General features: G+C 56.4%; 1 protein-coding gene across 2 annotated transcripts in view; it reads left to right on the top strand.

The window, feature by feature from the left end:
• Positions 1–23797, top strand: part of ITPR3 (inositol 1,4,5-trisphosphate receptor type 3) — a 67329-nt gene that overhangs the window by 10810 nt on the left and 32722 nt on the right. For both annotated transcript variants that reach the window (XM_040249087.1, XM_040249088.1), the window contains exons 2-14: positions 3452–3522; positions 15876–15997; positions 17805–17891; positions 18347–18505; positions 18693–18791; positions 19603–19686; positions 20254–20400; positions 20597–20692; positions 21225–21275; positions 21461–21603; positions 22493–22592; positions 22671–22831; positions 23436–23577. In XM_040249087.1, coding sequence (XP_040105021.1) covers positions 3452–3522; positions 15876–15997; positions 17805–17891; positions 18347–18505; positions 18693–18791; positions 19603–19686; positions 20254–20400; positions 20597–20692; positions 21225–21275; positions 21461–21603; positions 22493–22592; positions 22671–22831; positions 23436–23577 — 1462 coding nt within the window. The remainder of the gene's footprint in view (positions 1–3451; positions 3523–15875; positions 15998–17804; positions 17892–18346; positions 18506–18692; positions 18792–19602; positions 19687–20253; positions 20401–20596; positions 20693–21224; positions 21276–21460; positions 21604–22492; positions 22593–22670; positions 22832–23435; positions 23578–23797) is intronic.

The following is a 23797-nucleotide window of genomic DNA, read 5'->3' as shown; positions in this document are numbered from 1 at the left end:
AACTCACCCATCCTGCAACCCCTCCTCTCAGGGCTTTGCCAAGAGACAGCCAGCTAATCTGATTCACTAATGTCTTACAGGAAATTCTATGAATTATTCAAGGTTCTGCACAGCTCTTGCCTCTTCTCTCACACCTTCTCTGATTGGCCAAGCTCTGACCTCTCCCTTTCTTGGACAAAATCCACAGCTGGTACCATCAGTTGGCACCTATGTGTATTCCTTAGATCATGAACTCTTCTGAGTCTGGGACTTGTCTTCCCAGTGAGGTTTTGAATTCCCTGAGGCAGAGACCTTATCTTTTGCTTCTCGTGTGCTTCCCTCAGTAGCTAGTAAAATGATTAATTCGCTCAGTGTGTATTTCAAGTGTGCCACTCCGCGCCAGACAGGTGGTCCAGGTGCTGGGGATACAGGAGGAAGCAATACAGACATCCCTGTCCTCATGAACCTTCCATCTCAGGTCAGGGAGGAATAGGACCCCAGATAAACTCTGTAGCAGGCCGAGTGGTGATATGGAGAACAGTGAGGCAGGCAGGGGGATGAGAAGTGTGAGAGCAGTCCACAGTTTTTAAAAGGGTAGGGAGGGAGCCTGGCCACAGGAATGGGTCATTTGAGCCGAAATCTGAAGGAGATGAGGGAGGGGTGGAGCTAGGAAGGTGTCTAGGGTAGAGAGTGCCAGGCAGAGGGAAGAGCCAGGGTCAAGTCTCCTGGAAGGTTTGAGGAGCCTGGAGGAAGATGGTGGGCTGGAGCAGAGTGGGCCAGGGGCTGGTGTCGGGGGGTGGGGAGGAGATGAGGTGTGAGAGGTGAAGGGGTCTTGTGAGTTCTTGCCTTACCCTCTGAGATGGGTGGTTTTGGAGGTTCCCAGCAGAGGACTGTCCTGATTTGACTGACCTTTTCAAGGAATCCCTTTGCTGTTATGTGGAGGACAGGCTGTAGAGGTGAGAAGGGTGTTAGGAGACCAATGGGGAGACAGTGATATCCAGGTGAGAGCCGCTGGGGGCCTGGACCAAGTGGTGTTGGCGTGATGAAAAGTCAGATTCTGTACATGTTTTAAAAAATTTTTATTGAAGTAGAATTGATTGACAATGTTGTTGACTTCTCCTGTACAGCAAAGTGACTCATTTATACATAATATTATTTTCCACTATGATTTCATCACATGATATTGAATGTAGTTCCCTGTGCTCTACAGTAGGACCTTGTTGTTTGTCCCTTCCTGTATATAATCGTTTGTACCTGCTCCTCCCAAACTCCAGTCTCCCCATCCCTCCCTGATGTCCCCCCCCCCACCGCCCCACCCCAGCCCTGCAGCAACCGCAAGTCTCGTGTCTGTGTCTGTTCTCTATGTCTGAGTCTGTTTCTGTTGCATAGATAGGTTCATTTTTGTCATATTTTAGATTCAGATTCCATACATATTTTAATGATAAAGCCCACAGCGTTTCCTCACAGGTTAGCTGTGAGAGGTGAGCGAGAGGACCGGCAATTGGAAGGAGGAATTAGCTGGATGGAGAGAGGGCTTCAAGAAGAGCAGGAGCTCCGCGATGGGAACGTGCTGAGTTTGTGATTTCCTGTGGACATCCAAGTGGAGACGTGGAGTGGGTGGTTAGATTACGAACCTGGAGTTTGGGGGAAGAGGGACAGAGGAGGTGGAGGCGGAAGTTATCAGTGAACTTACAAGCAGTGCTTTGAACCTGTGCGTGTGGCCAAGATGACCAAGGGCCTGAGTGCCGGTGGAGGAGAGAGGACGGAGCTGGAGGCTGGGGATGGGGTCCCCGCAGCAGGCCCTTCTCTCCCCTTCCTGAGGCTGCACCGTTGCCTTCAAAGCCCAGCTCTGCTGCTTGCAGGCTGTGTGTCCTCGGCCGGATCATTTGCCCTCTCCATATCTCCTGCAAAATGGAATAACTCCTGCAAAAACAGGGGAGACTTAGAAAATTAAATAATATATGAAAGCATTAGAAGCAAAATCCTGCTTGCTGTCATCATTGTTACTGTGGGCTGTGTTGTGCTGGTGATTCCAAAGGGGAAATCCCAGGTTCCTGTCCTCAGGGAACTCATGGTCTAGACACCGCAAGGAGCCCCAGAGGAGACATGGCCGCGGGAGAGGCCAGGACCAGGTGCTGTGGGAATACAGGGCTGGGTGGGTAGGGGGACGTGGAGGGCGGGAGGGCATTGGCCAAGGAAGGCTTCACCGGGTAGGAGGGACTGAGGATAAAAGAATGAAGGGGCTTGGAGGGGAGCGGTGGGGCGGCTTCTGGGACCACTCTGTGGAGATGAGAGTTCCAGGGACCTTGAGACCTCCCAACAGCTGGGGCAGGGAGGTTGTGAGGCTGGCTAGGGAGGGGGTGGAGGTCAGATCACAAAAGGCCTTGTTGGCCAATCCAAGGAGGGGAGGAGCAGAAGGAGGCTTTGGAATTAGCTCTGTGCCTTGAGACAAATTAATGTTCAAACCCAGTTTCCTCCTCTATAAAATAGTGCTCATGACTAGCCCCCTGCGGGGAGTTGGTGAGAATTCAGAGGCAGAGGTTGTAAAGTACTGAGATAGAGCTGGCCTCTGAGATGGTGGGTCGTCATCATCACCATCATTGTGTTAGAGGCTTGTGTGGCGTTGAAGAGTGTTAAATGTGGGAATGGATGGATGCGTGGCTGGGTGTCCTCCAGAGACTCAGGATTAACCCCAGCCAGGATGGAGGGGAGGAATTTCAGGCCCAGGGACCACAGCGGAGGGTGTGGAATGGGCCTGACGGAGACTGGGGAGGCGCAAGTTGCCTTGTCTTGTCTTTGAGACCCAGAGGCTGCCCCCTAGTCTCATCAGCGTTTCTTGCAGGCGCTTCTAGTCTCTCTGCCTCTGCTCCTTCCCCTGCCTTTCTGACTCTTTTCTGTCTCTCCGTGTCTCTCCGAATCTCTGTCTCTCGGTCCCCTTCTCTCTCCCTCCTCCATAGGTCTGGGTGGGGTCTCAGGGCCGTGTGTGGCCGCCTAGACCGGCCGTAGGCCCCCAGGCCGCAGCTGCAGCTCCAGCGGGAGGAGGGCGGTGGCGGACTGCGTGTGCCTCTGTGCTTTTTCTGGGGCTCCCCCACCCCTACCCGGGGACCTCGCCTTTTAACAGTGGCACCCGGAAAGGGGCTGGCTCGATGGCAAGAGACTGTCGGCGATGGAGAGAGGTTTCTTCCTTTCGCTTACGTGTGGTTGAGTTCGTGTTGTGTCAGCTGCACAGCAAGGCGATTCCGTTTTACGTGCATGCATTCCGTTTCACAGTCTTTTCCGTTCCAGAACGTAGTTCTCTGTGCTGCTCAGTGAGACCCTGTTGCTTACCCGTTCCATATATAAAAGTTTACATCTGCTAACCCAGCCTTCCATTCCGTCCCTCGCGCGGTCTCTTTGGAGGCCTTGCTGGTGCCCTGGGCCGCCTGGGCAGGCGGGCGTCTTCTTTGTGCTGACTCGCTGCCTCGTCCCGCAGGTTGGTGGATGACCGCTGTGTGGTGGAGCCCGCGGCCGGCGACCTGGACAACCCCCCTAAGAAGTTCCGAGGTGAGTCCTCGCGCCCCCCGCCGAGTCCTGGGTGCAGACACAGCCCGGGCCCAGCGGGTGGGCCAGGCCGGGCGCCCGCGGCCCTCATGTGGTCTGTGGAACCCCCATCGGCCGAAGGACGCCTTCTTGTCAGGGTGGCCTCTGTCTTCACTTTTGTGGGGGCACGCGGTACTTCTCAGGGGCGCACCCACTTCTGGCCGGGGGGGGGCCTGACCTCCCCTGACCTCCCCGCCACCTCCCCGCAAGGCTCTCTGCGTGACTGGGTGTTTGCTGAGGACCTGCTCGCCCTGCTCTATGCCGCCTGGTGCGGGGACCGGAGCCCCCGCTGCCTGAGTCCCTCCTCCCAGCCCCGGTCGTGACCGTGTCCTCGGCCCCAGGCGGCGTGGGTGACTCCTGTCCGCGGGGGCTTCTGGTGCGGGCTCTGGCTCTGCCGTGTGACTCCGGGCATCCGCCTCCCCGCTCTGTGTGCCCTGCGGTCCGCGGGCTTCTCCGCCCGCCCCGCAGGCCTGGGGCTGAAACCCTGCTGCTCCTGCGCCCAGCAGGGGAAGCTGTCATTGTGGTGACTCCCTGTGAGGCTGAGGCAGGCAGACGGATCCTGGGTGTGGTGGGCAGGGTGGGAGCGGGCCGGGACATGCCGGGCGGTGCCGCCTGTCTGCCCATGTGGCTGCTTCTTGGGGAGAGGTCAGCTGGGATTGTCCCGAGAGGGTTGCAGTTGACGGAGGGAACAGCGGTCAAGAGGGCTCTGCGGCCTCCTGGGCTGTCTGCCGGGGGGCCTTGCCCATCCGTCGGAGTACGGAGGAGACAGAGGGGGTCCCCCCAGGCCACAGGGGACCCACATCTGCTGTTCTGCTTCCATCACGTGCCTGCGTGGGCTCTTAGGTTGGGCCGTGCCTGGCCACGTGTCCCCTTTGTCCAGCGCCGTCTGGCCACACTCCCTCACATCTTCCCCGACCCTGGGCCCCTCCCTGGTTCCCACCAGCACCAGTTCCTCATCTTTATCAGCCGTGCTCTTGATGAAGGTGGAGGTCTCAGGGTGCTCGTGCAGGCCAGCTGCTTGGAGACGCAGCTCAGACCACCCTGGTCCTGAAGTGGGGTGGGGGGCCAGTTAGGGCGAGGGTGGGGCACTTTCCTGAGGCCAGAAAGAGGAGAGCTTGCAGTTTCCTGCTCTGGCTGAGGGCTTCCGTGAGTTCTTAGGATGAACTTAGGACTGGAGGGTGTGGTGAGGGTCCCGAGGCTGGGCTGTGTGGGGTGGGGGGTGACCGGGGGCGACAGGAGAAGAGAAGGTGGCGGCGTGGCCGTGTGTGGAGTCAGCTTTGCGGCGAGGTGGGAGCTGGCGATGGACAGTGGGGTGTGGTGGACCAAGGCTTGCCCTGGAGTTCCCAGAGACAGAGTTTGGGGCCAGTTTTTGACAACAAAACCTCTACTTAGCAGAACAAGTGCTCCTTTGACTTCTTGCCCTCCTCCCGCCCCCTCCTTTCTCTTCCTCCTTATTGTCCCAAAGCCCGTGAGCAGGGGCCCCCCCCCAGCCTCGGGAGCTGCCGCGTGATCCCCAGAGACACCCGGGGGCTCAGCCTCCAGCTTCCTTCCTGCCCCTGCTGCCCTTGGCCTGGGTGTCGGGGTGAGGTGGGCCGAGGCCCCTCTGGACCCCCTGGGGCCCTATGTGGACCTGAGAAGAAGCCCACCCTCTGGGACAGGAGTCTGTGCGACCCCCTGATTGGTGGGTGTTCGCCGGAGTGTGACAACCTGGGGTGAGAGACGTGGGTGCAGACCTTTCCAGCTTCAAGACCAAGGTTCCCCCCAACCCTGGAGCCTGGTCTCTGACTGTTCGGTGTTTCTTCCGCAAACAGCCCTGGAGGGAGACCCCCCCCAGGGTTTGGGGGCCGTGGCAGGCATCTAGAACTTGCCCAGAGCTCTCAGGGAGGCCGGCTGTGTCCTGAGGCCACCTGGGGGCCTCCCCCTGGCTTCGAGCTGCATCTTGCCCTCTCTCCCCACGCAGCGGATTGCCCCTTCCCCTGCCGACCCTGGAGGTCCCCAGGAGAGGCAGCCAAGCCCATGAAGCCCCCACCCAGCCTCCATCGGCCTCTGGTTAGCTCCCTGCTTGTGGTCTCAGCTCCAGTACCTCCCAGGGCTGTCCCAAGCCCCGACATGCTCAGGGAATTCTTTCCGGAGCTGGCAGGGCCCTGGGAGGCCCAGGCTGTGGGCGCCCCAGTGTGTTGGGCACCATGCGCCAGGCCGGCCTCCCTGGCCTCCGGTTCACTGCGGGGGCCTCGGGTTAGAGCCTCGGGTTATGGCTCCCGAGAGGAGGGAGGGAGGGTCCATCCCGCAGGGTCAGTCCCACAGCCCTCTCCTCCACGCTGGCGCTGGAGGCCCGGTGCAGAAGGACGCGCCTCCCGTCTCCCTGGGAAGCTCTGGGCTCACATCCCTGCTAGGCAACCCCATGAAGAGGGTAGGGGTCACCTACCCCATCCAGGAGGGGCAGGTGCTGGGGCGGGGCTAGATGAGGGGACTTCCCTGTGCTTCCTGATGGGTGCCCTCCGCCCCCAGCCTCAGGCCTCTGCTCTCCCTGCCCATCTTCCAAGCCCGGTTCAGTGTTACTTGTATTGTTATTAAGATCCATTTTAACTACTAAAAAGAGCATGCAAAGAGAAAAATAACACACACTCGTTTACCCAAGACTGAGCTCTCTCAAATCCTTTCTGCCCTGGTTATTTCAGATCCTCTTCATTCTTAAAGAGACAGCATCTTATGCCGAAGCCCCCTGCATCTTCCCTGATTTCTCTCCCTTCCCCCTCCCTAGAGGCAGACACTCTCAGAAAATGGGGTACCTCATCCAGGGGCCTGGTTTTATGCTTTTGCTACTAATATATAGAGACATTTGTATGAGTTATATAGGGTATTCTTTTCCATTTTTCCAACCCCATATATTAAAGGTAGCCTTCTGTACAGACCTTTCTGCAGTTTTCTCCTGCTGCACTGTTTTTGGGGATTTATCTATCGATCCCTGTGGCTCTAGTTCATCTGTTTAATTGCTGCGTGATACTCCACTGGGTGAGCCAACGGCAGTCCTTTATCCAATTCTGCTGTGATGAACCTTTACTTGTTTGCAGTTTTTGACAGTTGCCAACAATGCTGCAGTGGGCAGCCGGTGCACACGTGTTTCCCTGAGCTTGCGCGCAGGGGTTTCTCCTGTGTGTTTCGAGGGGGGCTGACCCCGGTGGGTGGCAGCTCTTCTGTCTCTCTAGGAACGGCCCCTGCTGCCTTCCTTGGGGGCTGTGCGGGCTCACCCCCACTCACCCCTGACACATTGTGGGTGCCCTTGCTGCAGCCCCATCCTGGTTTTGTCCCGCTTAAATGTCTTCCAGCCTGCTGGGTGTGAAATGGCATCTCACTGTGGTTTAAATTTGCATTCCCCTGACTGCTAGTGAGACAGAACATCTTTTCATATGTTTATGGGGTACTTACCATTTTATTCTTCATCTTTTCTTTTTTTCCTTTCTATGAAAGGGAAACAAATTCAGACTCCAGGATCCAAATGAGGGCACCAGCACCCCCACCCCACCCTCTCCTGTCCCCATTTCCAGGGACTGCCCTGCTGGAGAGTCCAACTAGGTAATTTATTCATCCAGGTACACATCAGAACACTGTGCAGCATCCATCAGGAACTTGCTCTCACGCCCTCTCCCATCTCCACTGTTGTTCCTCTAGGTAGCCACTTTCTTCAGCTTCTTATGCATCCTCCCATGGCTCTTCTTGCAAATGCAAACATATATTTAGACTCCTCTTTTTCACACCGAGGAAGCATTGTTTTTTGGGGCCATACCCACGAGGCAATTGTATCCTAGTTCCTCAGCCAGGGATGAGGGGTCAAAGCCGTGTCCCTTGCAGTCAAACATTGGGCCACCGGAGAAGTCCCTGGGGTGGTTTTCTATATACTCTGTTCTATATCTTTGCTCTTTTTACTCTGTGGGTCTTGCTGTGGATAGATCCTACTGGAGACCTTTCTATATTAGTACATAGAGATCTTGAACTCTCCCCCCCGCTTTTTTTTTTCTTTTAAAAACTCATTTGTATCCATATTCCTGGACAACTGTGAAAACTGTTCCTACAGATGATCTACTTTTAAGCATTTCAAAAATGTTTATTTTTTAATTGTGGTGAATGGCTACACAGACTTTACCATCTCATTCATTTCTAAGTGTATGGTGTATTGTACCGTTGAGTCGCTAAGCTGTGTCTGATTCTGTGACCCCATGGACTGCAGCACACCAGACTTCCCTGTCTTTCACCTCCCGGAGTTTGCTCAGTCTCGTGTCCATTTAGTTGGTGATGCCATCAAACCATTTCAACCTCTGTCGTCCCCTTCTCCTCCTGCCTTCAATCTTTCCCAGCATCAGGGTCTTTTCCAGTGAGTCGGTTCTTCACATCAGGCGGCCAAATCATTGGAGCGTTAGCTTCAGCATCAGTCCTTCCAATGAATATTCAGGGTTGATTTCCTTTAGGATTGACTGGTTTGATCTCCTAGCAGTCCAAGAGACTTTTACAAGTCTTCTCCAGCACCACAGTTTGAAAGCATCAGTTCTTCGGCACTCAGCCTTCTTTATGGTCCAACTCACATTTGTACGTGACTATTGAAACAAGACCATAGCTTTGACTATATGGACCTTTGTTGACAAAGTGTACAGGTTGTGGGAATTCTGTCGTAGTTTAGGGGTTAGGACTCTGCGCTTTTATTGCTGAGGGCCCCTGTTCAATATCTGGTCAGGAAACTAAGATCCTGCAAGCTACACCGCCTGGCCAAAAAAAAAAAAGTGTATCGTTGTACAGGTTAGTGGCGTTAAGCAGTCTCTCATCAGCCGTCATCACCGTCCATCCACAGAACTGCTTTTCCTTTGGTAAAATGAAGCTCTATATCCATTAAATAATAACTCCCCATTCACACCCCGTTCCCCCCACCCCACCATCTGACTTCCTGTCTCTATGAATCTGATTAATCTAAGGACTTCACATGAGCAGAATCATACAGTATTTGTTCTTTGGGGATTGGCATGTCTCACTTAGCCTAATTGCTCCAAGGTTTAGCCAGGTTGCAGCCTGGGTTTCTGACCCTCCCCTGCCGCAGCTCCACAGCTGGCCCTCAGGTGGCTCCACTGTGATTTATTTAACCAGTCGCTTCGATGGGCACAGGCCTGTTTCCAGTCTGTATCATTCTTAACAGTGTTGCTGCAAGACCCTTGTCTCTCGTCACGTTTTTTAAAACTGAGGTTTATTTATTTATTTTTGGCTGCACTGGATCTTGTTGCTGCGCATGGACTTTTCTCCAGTGACGACACGGGGGCTCTCGGCCTGGTGGCTTCTCTTGTTGGGGAACAGAGGCTCTGGGAGACAGAGGCTCTGGGGAGCCCAGGCTTTGGTGGTTGTGGCACACAGGCTCTGTTGCCCCACGGCATGTGGAATCTTCGCAGACCACGGGTCAAACCCATGTCCCCTGCGTTGCGAGGCCGATTCCTAACCTCTGGACCACCAGGGAAGTCCTCTCGTCGCTTTGTACAAATGTGACTGTGCTGTAGGAATGAAGGTGGTGGTGGTGGTTATTTAATGAAGGACCAGGGGTGAAATTGCTGAGTCCGAGGGAAGGGACGTCTGTGGGTTCTGATCCAGACTGCAAATTTGCTCCCTGCTGGGGTGGTCCCGTTCAGTGCCTCCCCCAGCAGTGGAACCAGAGAAGGCAAACCCATTCACCCTTTGCATCATTTCTCTGCTTGCTCCCCCAGGTCACCAAATGTTGTGCTTATTCAGGAGAGTTCACCCCTCCACTTTCTCCCCTCCCCTATCCCAGCGGCATCCTGTGGCTGGTGTGGGTTCTCCACTGTCACCTTTATAAACCCGAGTACCGCGGTCACACCTTTGTTTCTCATCCCGTCAGCTCCTACAGTGCTCTGCCCGGTATACACCTCCTACCAGCCACGCACCCTTTAAGTTTCACATCGTTAAGGCTGAATAAGCTTTGTATTCTCTTCTGTAACCACAGTGGAGTCTTCAGTGTTCTGTAAGATGAATCTAAATGCTAAAGATTAGAAACAGGTGTTTACACGATTCATAGAGCTTACGCACAACTGTGGCTGCGTAACTTTATTCCCTGTGCTCTGTTCTTGTCTCGAGTCCCCTGCTAGTGGTTTTCAACCTTGGTTGAGCAGAAGAACCACTTGGGATTGGGGGTGCGGGTGGGGTGTGCCTTTAAAAATGCATTTCTCTAGGCTTCACCCACTGCCCAGGTCTATGGGGGACCTGAGAGTTTGTGTGTTTTTTAAATCTCCCAACTCCCCTGGATGATTCTACGCAGTGGTTTTTGGAGTATTACATGCCATAGTCAGGAGGAGACGGAGACGACAGAGGACGACATGGTTGGATGGCATCACCGACTCAACAGACACGAGTTTGAGCCAGCTCTGGGAGACAGAGGACAGGGAAGTCCGGTGTGCTGCAGCTCACGGGGTTGCAACAAGTTGGACACGACCGAGTGACTAAACAACAGCGGTCAGTTTCTGGGAATGTCAGTTGATTTTATTCGATGAGTGAATATCCTCATGTCTGCAGCCTCGCCAGCCCTGTGCCTGGCACCCCTGGCCCATCCCCAAGCACACAGTCTTTACTGTAGGGAAACCCCCTGGAGCCCGACTGCTCTTTGGCCTTTGACGCTGCTGCTCCTGTGTGGGTCCTGTGCTGTCCTTCTCTCCTCCCTCTGCCCCGCAGTCCGATGAAAGGGAAGGGTCTGGCCCCTCCTGGGTTTGGGCAGGGCCACCTCTGGGCAAAGAGCGAAGCAGAGTGAAAGCAGGGAGATGTGTGCAGGGGTGAACCTCAAACATTACTTATTCATTTTACCTTTTGCTGTGCAGGGTCTTCGTGGCTGTGCATGGGCTTTCTCCAGTTGTGGTCACTGGGGGCTACTCTCTAGCTGCAGAGCACAGGCTCTTGGGCACGTGGGCTTTATTAATCGCAGCTCGAGGGCTCAGTAGTTGTGGTGCATGGGCTTAGTTGCCCCGTGGCATATGGAATCTTCCCAGACCAGGAATCGAACCTGTGTCCCCTGCATTGGCAGTCAGATTCTTAACGGCTGGACCACCAGGGAAGTCTCCCACAGACATTTTCCTGGGCTCAAATCATGTATTCATTCAATAAGCATTTTTTTTACTTGCTTTTCTCCTGTTTTTTAAACCATTAAAAAAACCTGACGTGTAGTTAGTTTACAGTGTTGTGATAGTTTCAGATGTATAGCAAAGTGATTCAGTTATATATACATAGGCATATATACGTATGTGTATGTATGGGTTTCCCTGGTGGCTCAGACTGCAAAGAATCTGCCTGCAATGCAGAAGACCTGGGTTTGACCCTGTGTGGGGAAGATCCCCTGGAGAAGGGCTTGGCAACCCACTCGTTTTCTTGCCTGAAGAATTCCATGGACAGAGGAGCTTGATGGGCTAAAGTCCATGGGGTTGCAGAGTCGGACACAACTGAGCGACTAACACTATACGCTATGTGTATGTATATATATTCTTTTTCAGATTCTTTTCCAAGCTATTGACTATAGGTCCCTGTGCTTACACAGTAGAGCCCTGTTATTTGCCTGTTTTTGTGTATAGTAGTGTGTGTATGTTAATCCCAATCTCCCAGCTTGTCTCTTCTCCCACCCTAGCCCTCACTGTCTTCACTAACCCCTTTCGGTAACTGCACATTTGTTTTCTGTATCTGTGGATCTCTTCCTGTTTTATAAATAAGTTCATTTATATCACATTTTTGGATTCTGAATATATGATATCATATGGTATTTGTATTTCTCTTTCTAACTTCACTTAATATGATAATCTCTAAGTCATCCGTGTTGCTGTAAACGGCATTCTTTTACATTGCTGACTAATATTCCATTCCACACCTTCTTTAGCCATTCACGTGTAGGTGGACATTTAGGCTGATTCTGTGTCTTGGCTGTCGTAAGTAATGCTGCTGTGAACGCTGGGGTGCATATATCTTTTTGAATTAAAGTTTTCTCCTCAATATGCTCAGGAGTGGGATCAACAAGCATTATATGGTATGTATTGTGGGCAAGGCTATAAGGGAGGATCTGTGTAAGAGAAAAAGACAAATTTGACAAGTTCTAGTAGCAAGTTTCCAAGAAAGATAAAGAGGAATAGGGAGCAGGGAGGGATCGCTTCGGGCGTCAAGTCTCTGCTGGGATGCTCCAGGGTGGCATGTGTTCTTCAGATCCAGGTTCTGACCCCTTGTGGGCTGTTAAGTCCCTGTCATGGGATCAACCATCCTTCACAGAATGGGATAGAATAGCATTAGGATGCATCTCTTGCTACATCCAGTGAGTTTTAAATGTGAAGCTTTTTTATTTCTAGAAATTCTATTTGGTTCTTTTTCTGCTGTTACATTTTATCAGTTCAGTTCAGTTCAGTCACTCAGTCGTGTCTGACTCTTTGCGACCCCATGAACCGCAGCACGCCAGGCCTCCCTGTCCATCACCAACTCCCGGAGGCCTCCCAAACCCATGCCCATTGAGTTGGTGATGCCATCCAACCATCTTATCCTTTGTTGTCCCCTTCTCCTCCTGCCCTCAATCTTTCCCAGCATCAGGGTCTTTTCAAATGAGTCAGCTCTTTGCATCAGGTGGCCAAAGTATTGAAGTTTCAGCTTCAACATCAGTCCTTCCAGTGAACACCTAGGACTGATCTCCTTTAAGATGGACTGGTTGGATCTCCCTGCAGTCCAAGGGACTCTCAAGAGTCTTCTCCAACACCACAGTTCAAAAGCATCAATTCTTCGGCTCTCAGCTTTCTTTATAGTCCAACTCTCACATCCACACATGACCACTGGAAAAACCATAGCCTTGACTAGACGGACCTTTGTTGACAAAGTAATGTCTCTGCTTTTTAATATGCTGCCTAGGTTGGTCACATTTTTAGTTTCCTGTGTCTCTACAGAGACCCTCAAGCTTTCCTTTACTGATTTAAGCAGAGTTTTACAGATGATGGCTGTGTCTGAAGTCTCTTCCTGTCTGTTTCTAGTGTCTTGCTTTGTGTGTTTGTTTTCTCTTGTGGCGTCTGGCTCCCAGGAATTCCTGGTGATCTTGACTGTATATGGGTCATTGCATTTGAACATCTGGTCTGAGGGGTTGTGAACTAGGATGATGGTATCTTCCTCCAGAGAGGGCGTGGCTGTCCTGTCCCCAGATTCCTGGGGACACCGCCTGTCCAAGATGCGAGCATGAAACCAGGCTTGAGTTTGGGGTTCCTGGCACCATCCAAGGGACTCCGTGGGGCCCTAGTTCTGGGAAGGAGCTGTTCTCTGGGGTCAAGCCATGCTGGGAGTGTAGCCCTTTGAAGTTCCGGCTTTTAAAGGGAGGATCTCCCGTTATACTTCGCTCCTTCCCTGGGCCTGGGCTTGAATATCTGCCTTGTCACCTGGCAAAGCCGTCCAGATAGTGTTCTCTGGACTCAAATGCCCAGTAAAGTCGCTTGGGTGTTTACATACCTCCTTGGTTCCCCTTTTGATCTTGTGTTCTGGCTGAATGACCTCTCACTCAGTTCTTGGTGTGTGCTAAGCTGCTTCAGTCATGTCCGACTCTTTGTGACCCTGCAGAACGTAGCCTGCCAGTCTGCTCTGTCCATGGGGTTCTCCGGGCGAGACTACTGGAGTGGGTTGCCATGCCCTCCTTCAGGGATCGCTCCACCCAGGGATCGAACGTGTGTCTCTTATGTCTCCTGCATTGGCAGGCAGCTTCTTTACCACTGAGCCACCAGGGAAGCCCTTCTCAGTTCTTTAAGAAGTCTTAAAATAATACGCGTTTGAGAAATCTGGTTGCTTTCGTTGTTTTCTGGTGAGGTGGGTCCAGAATGCATTATAACCAGGCCTAGAGCCTGCTCATCACCACCAGGGACAGGAAGTCCTCGTGACCCTGCAATCTCTCTCCTTGGTGAGTCAGGTCAGAAGAGTGAGAACTCTGCTTTCGGGCACCCGGGGCAGCGTCCATCTCCCCTCCTTTTCTCCTCTCTGCTTTGGGTGTGGCGGGCGTCAGCTGGGTGAGGAGGGGCGGGTTGTACCCCATTGTCAGGGCCCTGGGCTTGCTGCCCTCCCCGGCTCCAGGCTCACTCAGGGCCTGGACTGCCCCCTCCTGTCTAAGTAGACCAGCCAGTCAGACTCAGAGCCTCCGTTTAATATTATAAAGTGGAATTAAAAAAAATACAGCCAGTTCATATGCATATTTATGTAATATAAAATGGGGGGGGTCTAGGGCCAGGATCTGAGTGAGCCTGGAGCCTGGGGGGGGCGGCGTTGTGGGTGGAGGGTTTGCGGGTAGGGAACAGGGACAGTGTAATGCCCCAAGCATGACAAGAGAAAAAGAAGGACAACAGTGATAAGCAAGTAACACACGGATTTTAGAAGGAGGTCTTGGGCACAACTAGAAGATTCGAGGCGGCAGTCAGAGCTGGCCTCTGAATCACGAGTACTGCGGCCCCAAATGTAGCTGGTGGGTGCGGCCATGTGACACTTTCTCTGAAACAGCACAAACCTCCCTGTAGGTTTGAACAACACAAAGGACAACGCAGATCCCTGTTTGTGTCTCAGTTGCACTCCTGGGAAAGTCAGAGTTTGCTAAAAGCATGTAAAAATGACTGTTTCTGCGCACCACGCTGGGCCCAGAGCGCGCCTGCAGCGCCCCCCTGTGAGCGGGTGGGACCCCTTTGTGTTAGGGCGCCAGTGCCTAGCATCCCTGTTCTGCCCACTACAGGCTAGCTGTGACCTCACTGGTTGGGACAACAAAGATCACCCCCTCCCGTTTCTAAAACACCACGCTCCCCCAACTCCTACTGGGAACCATAATGTGGTGACCGGGGGACCAGAAGCCCTGAAGACTCCCATTTAGCCTGGAGAAGCAGGAGGACTTCATGGAGGGGGTGACCCCCCAGCTTCTTGAAGGTTGGGCAGAACCCTGTGAAGACATATTCTGGGCAAAGAACTGAGTGTTTCCGAAGTGACGCCCTCTCGTGCTGGTGGTGCCAGGGTGGGCAAGCTAGGGCAGCCCTCGGTAGCTCCGTCTGCTTATGCAGCTGTCTTTTCCGCCTGCATTCAAGGAAGTTCTGTGTTCTCGGAACTTTGCCTCACTTGGTTCCCCTTCCTGATGACCAGGGGCCTCTGCCTGCTTGTGGGCAGAGTTTTGTTTTTAGTTTCCAGGGGCTGTAGGACTAGCTTTGACCAGAGTGGGGACATAGCCTTCCCTTAGAGGCTAGAGGGAGGGGCCTGATGGTGGGGGGGCACCCCGTCTCTGTGATCTGCCTCCCCGGAGGCCCTGTCTGGGTTCCCAGCGCAACCGTCTTCTCCTGTATTGCTGCCGATCAGGGAGGCACAGCACTGCAGGCTGAGAGGGGTCTTAGAGGCCATGAGCTCAGTCCTGTGCTTTCCTGGGCTTCCCTCCTGTGACGGAGAGCTCACTGCCTCACAGCACGGCCCGTGGTATTGTCAAACAGGCCCTGTCCCCATGCCAGCGTTTCACCACACCCCAAATCCTTCTGTCTCTCCCCACCACACTTCAGGGTTTTCCAACTCACGCCTCCTTTCCATAGGTAGAAAAATCTGAACATTCTTTCTGGAGTTTGGGCTTATGAAAATCATTGATGTTGTATCTATTTCCAAAATAAAAACCAGCTAATAAAGAACCTATTTCTGGGATTTTAATGGGCTCTGTCTTAGGTTGAATTTGCTAGAATCAGAGGCTAAAAGGGAGAATTATGAAGAAGGGGTCCCAGGCGGAGTATCAGGGAGTCTCACTGCTACAGGGCAGGGACGAGCCGGGCACGGAGGTGGTTTCAGGGGAAGAGAGGCCTCAGGTCGCTCCCATAGGGACCAGCAGACGGTCTCCTCCTCCCGCTGCGGGATGGAGGCCACCTCTCTGGGGTGGGGGATGTATTGATAACTTCCCAGGGAACTGGGGGCAAGATAGTGGTGGGCCAGAGAGGGCTGCTGCTGTGAACTGTCGGCCGCCAGAGTACAAAACCTGGACCCAGACCGGGTACAGGAGGGGTCCTGAGGGCTTCTGATAAACTTCCCGTGGGGAAGAGGGCACGCGTCCACCCCCAGGTGAGGGCCTGTTCTCAGACCTGCTTTTCGGCCCCTCCATCCTACTCAGCACAATCCAGGATGCTTCAAGTTCTCCAGGGGTCTTCCGACACCTCTTCACCCTGGTGGGGCCAGGGGCAGTGGTGAGGGGCAGAGCAGAGGCGGGGTTTGCGGGCAGGGCTGCGGGCTGGGGTCTTCCCGGAGCCCTGTGTGAACCCATCTCTCTCCTTCTGCTTCCCCAGACTGCCTCTTCAAGGTGTGTCCCATGAACCGCTACTCGGCCCAGAAGCAGTACTGGAAGGCCAAGCAGACCAAGCAGGACAAGGAGAAGATCGCTGACGTAGTGCTGCTGCAGAAGTTACAGGTCTGGACATGTGGGTGTCCACTTGCCCGTGTGTCTCTCGAACCCGGGCACACACACAGGGCTGCTGCTCATCAGAGCCGACAGGGCCTAGTGGCCGAGTCCTGAGGTTTGACCCATTCAGCCAGAGACTGGTGTGTGTTGCTATGAAGGAGGTGGGGGGTCTGAGCCCGGCCAGAGGCCTACTCATCCGCCGCTCTGTGCCAGTTAGAGGAGGCGTCTCCTCCTCCAGGCTGGTGCAGCCCTGTCCCAGGACCCATGGCGCAGTGAGCTGTGGACTGCCTTCAGCGGCTCTTAGCTAGGCCTTCAGCAGGACATCGTAGTGCAGTGAGAAACCCTGGCAACTGTACATGGAGTTACAGGGGCTTCTAGAGAAGTGGTTTCAGTGAATCTGATTTGAGAACTAGTCTTAGCCTCTACCCTCATTCTGTAGAGTTGGAGCCTGGGGCCCTTTGGGGGGACTAGGCCGTTGGGGCCATCCTACGAGTTGGCATGGGGCTTAGATGGTCCCTGGGTCTCTGGCGGACATTGTTGCATGGTGTGAGGGCCCGGTGGTGGCCCTCAGGCCTCTCAGTTCACATCCTGGGTAGTTCTCTCCAGACTGAGCTCAGTGCCCCCAGTCCAGTGGAAGCGAGTGGGAGGCTTAACTGGGGTCAGCAAGGTTGTAGTATGCTGCTGGGGCCTGGGGCCCCACCCACTCCCACCACCAGGCCGGCCTTGCCTCCAGTATCCCCTTCCCCAGGAGGTGGGTGTGAAATGGGGAAAGAGAGGGCCCGCTCCACAGCTGTGAGCCATGCTGAAAAGAGGGGACTGGGTGTGGGCTGCTGAGCTCTGTTTTACCCGAGACTCTCTTCACCCCCGCTGGGGGCTGTCGTGAGCTTCTTTCCTGCTGCCACTGCAGGCCGAGGCTGGGCTGTGGGTCTGGCAGGGGGTGGGGCATTCACGCGTGTGCAGATCCTCAGCACCACACGTGCTCACACAGCCAGGCGCTGAGGATTGTGCAAAGTCACGTGGTGCCTGGCACGGCGCCCCTGCAGCCACCCTCCCAGCAGCTCCAGGCCTGAGGCTGGATAACGGGACTGAGGAGATGGAGGGGCAGAGGGACCGCTGCTTTAAGGAGAGCTGGTCTGATGTAGGAGAGAGCGCCCCCCAACACCAGCAGGACTACCCCCCCTGCCCCGCCAATCTGATGGAGAAGGCACAGCGTATCCTCAGGCAGCTTCCAGGCTAATGGGACAGAAGAGCCTAAAAAGGCGTCCTTAATGGGAGGCAAACCAAATCCTGGAGGACCGGAGCTGGATCTTTCAGAGTTGGATCCTTCCCCGTCAGGGAAGGCTTCCTGGAGGCAGTGGGCTGGGAGCACATGCGGTGCTGGGGAGGGAGAGCCGCAGAGGAGCGGGAGGAGGAGGACGTGGTGCCCAGCACACCCGTGGAGCTGGGCCAGGGGTTCTGAGTCGGGGCCCCAGGACTCTGGTGTGATGGGGGAGGAGGCCCAGCCTTAGGTTATCTGCTGGGCGTGTTGGGGCTGTAGGGGGCTCAGGGGTCTGTTGGCTGCCCTCCACCAGAGTGAGGTGGTGGGAAGGGAGCAGATAGGAGGGACCTAGGGCCCCGGGCTCCCTGCTGGGTTCCCAGGCGGCCCCCCTGCACTCTGAGCCTCATTCTCCCATAGCAGTGGCAGGAACAGGGCAGATGGCCCGGGGCGGGTGGGAAGAGGGGTCACTCTGGGTGCAGTGGCAGGGCCTGTGGGTGAGGGGGGTCATGCCCCTCCAGGTCCTCGGCCCGCCCTCCACCGTGGTGTGTGTCTATGCAGCACGCGGCCCAGATGGAGCAGAAGCAGAACGACACGGAGAACAAGAAGGTGCACGGGGACGTCGTGAAGTATGGCAGCGTCATCCAGGTGCGGGGCGGGCGGGTGTGGGCTGAGGGGCACCACCTGGCCGGCTCGTGGGACGACTGCCCGCCTGCCTCTGCGTGTGCACGGTGCCTGTGAGCCGTGTCCACGGGTGTGTGTGTGTTCAGCACGTGGGTCATAGCGCAGGGCCTGGAGCCCTGGGGGCCAGGCTCACGTCGTGCTTCTGTGGCCTGGGCGAGTTGCCTCCCTTCCCTGGACCTCTCTTTTCCCCATCTGACGATCAGGCCAGCGATAGTAAATACTTTTCTCCAGCTGTTACAGGATTACGGGAGCTAATATGAGTACAGTCTCTAGAGCAGCACTTTTTTGTGTGATCACCTGGGTGTGGTGTGAGTGTGTGTGTGCTCGTGTTTGTGTCCTGTGTGTCCAAGGGTCCTGTGCACCCCCTGCTCTGATGGGCCGGCCTCCTGGGGTGACCTCACTCCCGCCCTGCCCCCCAGCTCCTGCACATGAAGAGTAACAAGTACCTGACCGTCAACAAGCGGCTGCCGGCCCTGCTGGAGAAGAACGCCATGAGGGTGACGCTGGACGCCACGGGCAACGAGGGCTCCTGGCTCTTCATCCAGCCCTTCTGGAAGCTGCGGAGCAACGGGGACAATGTGAGGATGGCCTAGGGGGAGGGACCTGCTGGAGGGCACAGGTCGCAGCTCCGGTGGCCGTTCTACAGGGTCCTTGGGGGGGGGCGCTGCACGAGCCCAGGCCCGTTTCTCAGGGGGCAGAGTAACCAGAGAGAAGCCTGGGGACCCCGCCCTCCGCACCCTCACCCTGCTCGGTTGGTCCCTGTAGGTGGTTGTGGGGGACAAGGTGATCCTGAATCCCGTCAACGCCGGGCAGCCTCTGCACGCCAGCAATTATGAGCTCAGCGACAACGCCGGCTGCAAGGAGGTGAGCGGGGAGAGGGAGAGAGAGGTGGGCTGAGGGAGGCTGGGACCTGGGACGCATTGCAGGAGGGCCTGCACCTGGCCAAACGTCTCTTGAGCAACAAAATCCAAAGAAACTGTGAGATTAAGTGTAACAGCATGCATTCACAGTGGGGGCAGTTAGGAACAGTAGGGTGCAAAAAGGCCAAAAACCAGCTGCTATTTCTGAGATACTGGGAGCGGAAGCCAGGTACTGGGCGTGATTGCTGCAGGGGGCACCAGCGAGGGGGCCGCAGGCCGCCTAAGCCACGCCTCTGGCCCAGCCCATGGATCCACCCCAACTCTCACCCTTTATAAGACCTGCTAGCAGGGCACCTGGGACTTGTTTTTGCTCCCTAGGGCTGCAGCAGGAGTCCTGCTAAAGCCTTGTCTGAACTGGCTGTCTGGCCTCTTACTAATTTCTGTAGATTGAAGAGTCCGGGGACCCTAGCTGGCAGTCTCGTTGGGCCGACCCTGCCGTGGAGGAGTGCCTACACATTCCCTCCCCACAGGGTTGCTCCCTCTGGTCCTGTCTGCCGCTGGAGGGCCTGGGTGGGCCTCCCCGACCCCATTCCTGTCTCCCAGCGTCTGCCCACATTCTCCAGCCCACAGGGCGGCTGCCCCAGGGCAGCTGGGCTGGGGCCTGGGGGCCCTGGTTGGGGGCAGACACCCCCTCCCTTTGCTCATTAATGGGCGCTGGGCTGGTCTCCCCTCACCCACTCTGGGCCTTCAGCCCCGCCCACTCCTGGGGGGCTGGGGGCCTGCCCAGCCTCACGGGTCTCTGCGTGTTTCCCCAGGTCAACTCTGTGAATTGCAACACCAGCTGGAAGATCAACCTGTTCATGCAGTTCCGAGACCACCTGGAGGAGGTGCTGAAAGGGGTAAGGACTGGGAACACCCCTTCCCCTGCCGCCCCGCCCACTCCCGGCCCCCCTGCCCGCCTGCGTCCACCTGCCGGGCACCCGGCTCTGCTCCCTGTCCGGCCCCCGCCCCACGCACCCTCTTCTCTGGCTCCACACCTCTCCCAGCCCCCCCACCCCGCAGGACCGTCCCCAGCCGCCCCAGCTGGCCTCTTCTCCGTCTCTGGGCTCGAAACCCCTGCACCATCCGCTCCCAGTCCTGGCTGAGCTCACTTTGTTTTCTGGGAAGAGGCTGTGGGCGCAGATCCTCTGAGCGCTCTCTCCGCTTACCCACGCCTCTCCACAGTTCAAGCCAGGCCCCCTACCCTCTGCCCCATGCCCTCTCTGGCAAGGATGCCAGGCTGCCCGGTCAGGGCCTGTGCCTGCCATGGCGGGCGCTTGAACACACAGGGTTTCCCCTGCCCATGGCCACCATCTGTGGGGGTGGGCTGGGGCTCCCTGTGCCTGCTGGCTCTGGAAGGTGTCTGAGACGGGGGCTCGCCTGCCGGGAGGGTCCCCAGTTGCCCTGAGCCCACGGCCCCCCTGCAGGGAGATGTGGTGCGGCTGTTCCACGCGGAACAGGAGAAGTTCCTGACATGCGACGAGTACAGAGCCAAGCTGCAGGTGTTCCTGCGCACCACGCTGCGCCAGTCTGCCACGTCTGCCACCAGCTCCAACGCCCTCTGGGAGGTGGAGGTCAGAGCCCTGCTTCCGGCCCTGAGCTCCCCACCCCTGCCGGGTGGGAGGTCACCCCCCCGACACATGCAAACACAGCATCTGTCTCCTCTGAGCCCCTCCACAGCCAATGGGCCAGAGAGGATCGCAGAGCCATCCTCCCAGAGCCCTCTGGGCCTGCAGTGTTCCTCCCACGTGTTTCTTCCTGCCCGCCCAGGTGGTCCACCACGACCCGTGCCGTGGAGGAGCTGGCCACTGGAACGGCCTCTACCGCTTCAAGCACCTGGCCACCGGCAACTACCTGGCTGCTGAGGTGGGTGGGGAGGCAGAGGGCATCCTGGGAGCCCCAGCCTGGCATGCACGAGCATGTGTGCCTGGCACACGCCTGCACGCAGACTCACATGTCTGTGGACCCTGGTTTATTTGTGCTTATTTATCTATTTAACCGGTATTTGTAGTCATGCTCGGGTGATGATACATCTCACGGGTATGGTGATGTTCCTGCTCTGTGCTAGCAGCTGTTCTAGGCCCTGGGGCTACAGCAGTGAGCTCAACTCCCAGCCCTGGTGGAGCTTAACGTTCCACATCTGTCTTTGTCCATGACGCACAGGCTTGTGTGTATCGGGATGTGTATGTGTGTGTGTGTGTGTGTCCGTCCGTCCGTCCGTTCGTCCAGCTGTGGGTCTGTGGAGGGCAGTGATCTTGTGGGTGCGTCCTCCTGGGCTGGCATGAGTCCTGGGGCCGGGCTGGGCACCCCTGGGAGGGTAGGGGCTGCCTGCCCCAACCCAGGGTCGTTTTGGAGCGGGAATCATGTGGATAGCTCCCCATCTTGAATCTCTGAGCAGGAGAACCCCAGCTACAAGGGTGACGCCTCTGATCCCAAGGCAGCAGGCACGGTGAGGACCGGGGAGGGTTTGGGGGCCTGGGAAGGGTGACCGTGTGTGGCTCCGGGGTGGGGGAAGCCATGAGACCCTGGGAAGTGGGCTGGAGGGAGAAGGCTTCTCGGGTGGGATCCTGAGTGGTTTCAGGAGGCCTGAGAGGAGGGAAGGGCTCCTGCCTGAGTCGGGGTCCCCGCCCCCAGGGTGTGCAGGGCCGCTCAGGTCGCCGGAATGTTGGGGAGAAGATCAAGTACCGCCTGGTGGCTGTGCCCCACGGCAACGACATCGCTTCCCTCTTCGAGCTGGACCCCACCACGCTGCAGAAGACCGACTCCTTCGTGCCCCGGTGGGTGGGCGCTGTGGGCATGGGGTTGGGGGGCGGTTGCCTGGGCTGGTATCCGGACTCCTAGTACCCCCTGCTCCTCTGTCCTTCCTTCCATGACCCATCCTTCTGGAGAGATCCGAGACAGCTGTAGGGAGCTCACCACCGCCGAACTTGGCATGTGCTGGGCCGTGGGCCCTGCACCCTGGGTGCCGCCTTCTCTCCAGTGTTCTTTACAGCCAGTTGGCCTGGGGCTCAGGACACATTGGGTGCAGGGGATGGACTCCCTAACCTTTAAGGTCTTCCAACCTGGAGATTTTAGGATGGAACATCAGGAAGCTTCTGGGTGTCAATCAGGCTTTAACATTGACCTCAGGCAGCTGACTTGGTCACTTGGCCCCAACATCCTTACCTGTGTAGTGGGATTATCGAGTTACCCATCAAAGGGCTGATGGGAGGATTACCCAATCCCTTATCTGCATCTTGAGGCCAGATGTACTTGGAGGTTCAGATTGTTTTTCATTTCTGAAAGGTAATTGTGTTTCACAATCAAAGACATGACTATTTCTGACGTGAGACGCAGGCATGTTGACACTGAATGGGATAAATAGTGTAAATAACCTCATTTGTCCAAGTGAATTTGGGTCCCGAGCTTGCATGCATGCCTGGGCTCTTGGAGCGCCTGGGTCTGGGGAAAGTGGGCAAGGTGTGAGGGCCTGGGAACTCACGGCAGTTGGCGCAGGGCCTGGGGTTTCTCTCCTCTGGCTCCTCACCTGGGGGGGGACGGGCGCCCCTGGCCCACAGCCACTGGCTGTGGAGGCAGGAGGAAGATGCAGGGCCGTGGGGGTTGGAGCCGGCAGATGGCTGGGAGGTGCTGCGACGCGCTCTGTGCTCGGCCCCAACCCGCCCGCAGGAACTCCTACGTCCGGCTGCGGCACCTCTGCACCAACACGTGGATCCAGAGCACCAACGTGCCCATCGATGTCGAGGAGGAGCGGCCCATCCGACTCATGGTGTGGGCCCTGAGGACTGGGGGCCGGGCTGGGGCCCAGGTTGGTCCCTGGAGGCCCTGCTGACCTGTGTCCCTGCAGCTGGGCACCTGCCCCACCAAGGAGGACAAGGAGGCCTTCGCCATCGTGTCGGTTCCTGTGTCCGAGATCCGAGACCTGGACTTCGCCAACGACGCCAGCTCCATGCTGGCCAGCGCCGTGGAGAAGCTGCACGAGGGCTTCATCAGCCAGAATGACCGCAGGTGGGCCGCAGGGGCAGGGTTCCAGGGGCTCCCCGAGAGCCTTTGTCCTCCTGGGGTCGGCGTCTCGTGGACGAAGGCGTCAAAGCAGAAGCCAAACAGGCTGACGGGGTGACAGGCAGGGACTAGTCCCTGCCGGGCCCTGGCTGACTTTGGGCACTAGGCTCACCGCTCACATACTCCAAGAACCAGCTCTGTGATGGAGTCATCATTACCCCTGTTTCACTCATTGAGGCGCAGAGAGGTTCGGAGACTTGTCCGTGGTCACACAGCTAGTAAGTGGCAGGCAGGATGGAAATGCAGAGAGAGCCCTTCACACCAGACACCCCACGTGTGCCCTACTGGTTTTTGTCCAGGTTGGAGTATCCTGGCATTCTCTGTCTAGAGGGCACTTTGGAATCCAGGGTGGATGGGGGCAGGGGTGTACGTGGAGAGCAGCTCAGGGTGAGTCCGGGAGAGAAGTGGAAGGCAGGTGTCAGGCTGTGTGCTATGACGGCAGGGCTGGCTGTGGGGAAGGGTTGGTTGCCCCTGGGGGCACGTGAGGGGGTCCTCGGGGTGCCCAGGGTCAGCCCTTCACACTCCTCTCACCTGGTGTCCCTTTGTGAAGGTTTGTTATCCAGCTGCTGGAGGACCTGGTGTTCTTCGTCAGTGATGTCCCCAACAATGGGCAGAACGTGCTGGACATCATGGTCACCAAGCCCAACCGCGAGCGGCAGAAGCTGATGCGAGAGCAGAACATCCTCAAACAGGTGGCCACACACACCTGGGGCTGGGCGGGCCTCGGGGCGGGCCCGTGGCCAGGGAGCAGGACGTCTTCTATTTTTTTTTTTTAGTGTATATATGTGTTCTCTTTATTTTTGGCTGTGCTGGGTCTTTGTTGCTGCACCTGGGCTGTCTCTGGCTTCTCCTTGGGGTGGCTTCCCTTGTTGCAGAGCACGGGCTCTAGGGCATACGAGCTGCCACCGACGT

The sequence above is a fragment of the Oryx dammah genome, unplaced genomic scaffold, assembly GCF_014754425.2.
Source record: "Oryx dammah isolate SB20612 unplaced genomic scaffold, SCBI_Odam_1.1 HiC_scaffold_11, whole genome shotgun sequence".
Classification (NCBI taxonomy): domain Eukaryota; kingdom Metazoa; phylum Chordata; class Mammalia; order Artiodactyla; family Bovidae; genus Oryx; species Oryx dammah.
Note: the sequence above shows the minus strand (reverse complement) of the source record. Positions and strands in the feature narration are given on the sequence as shown.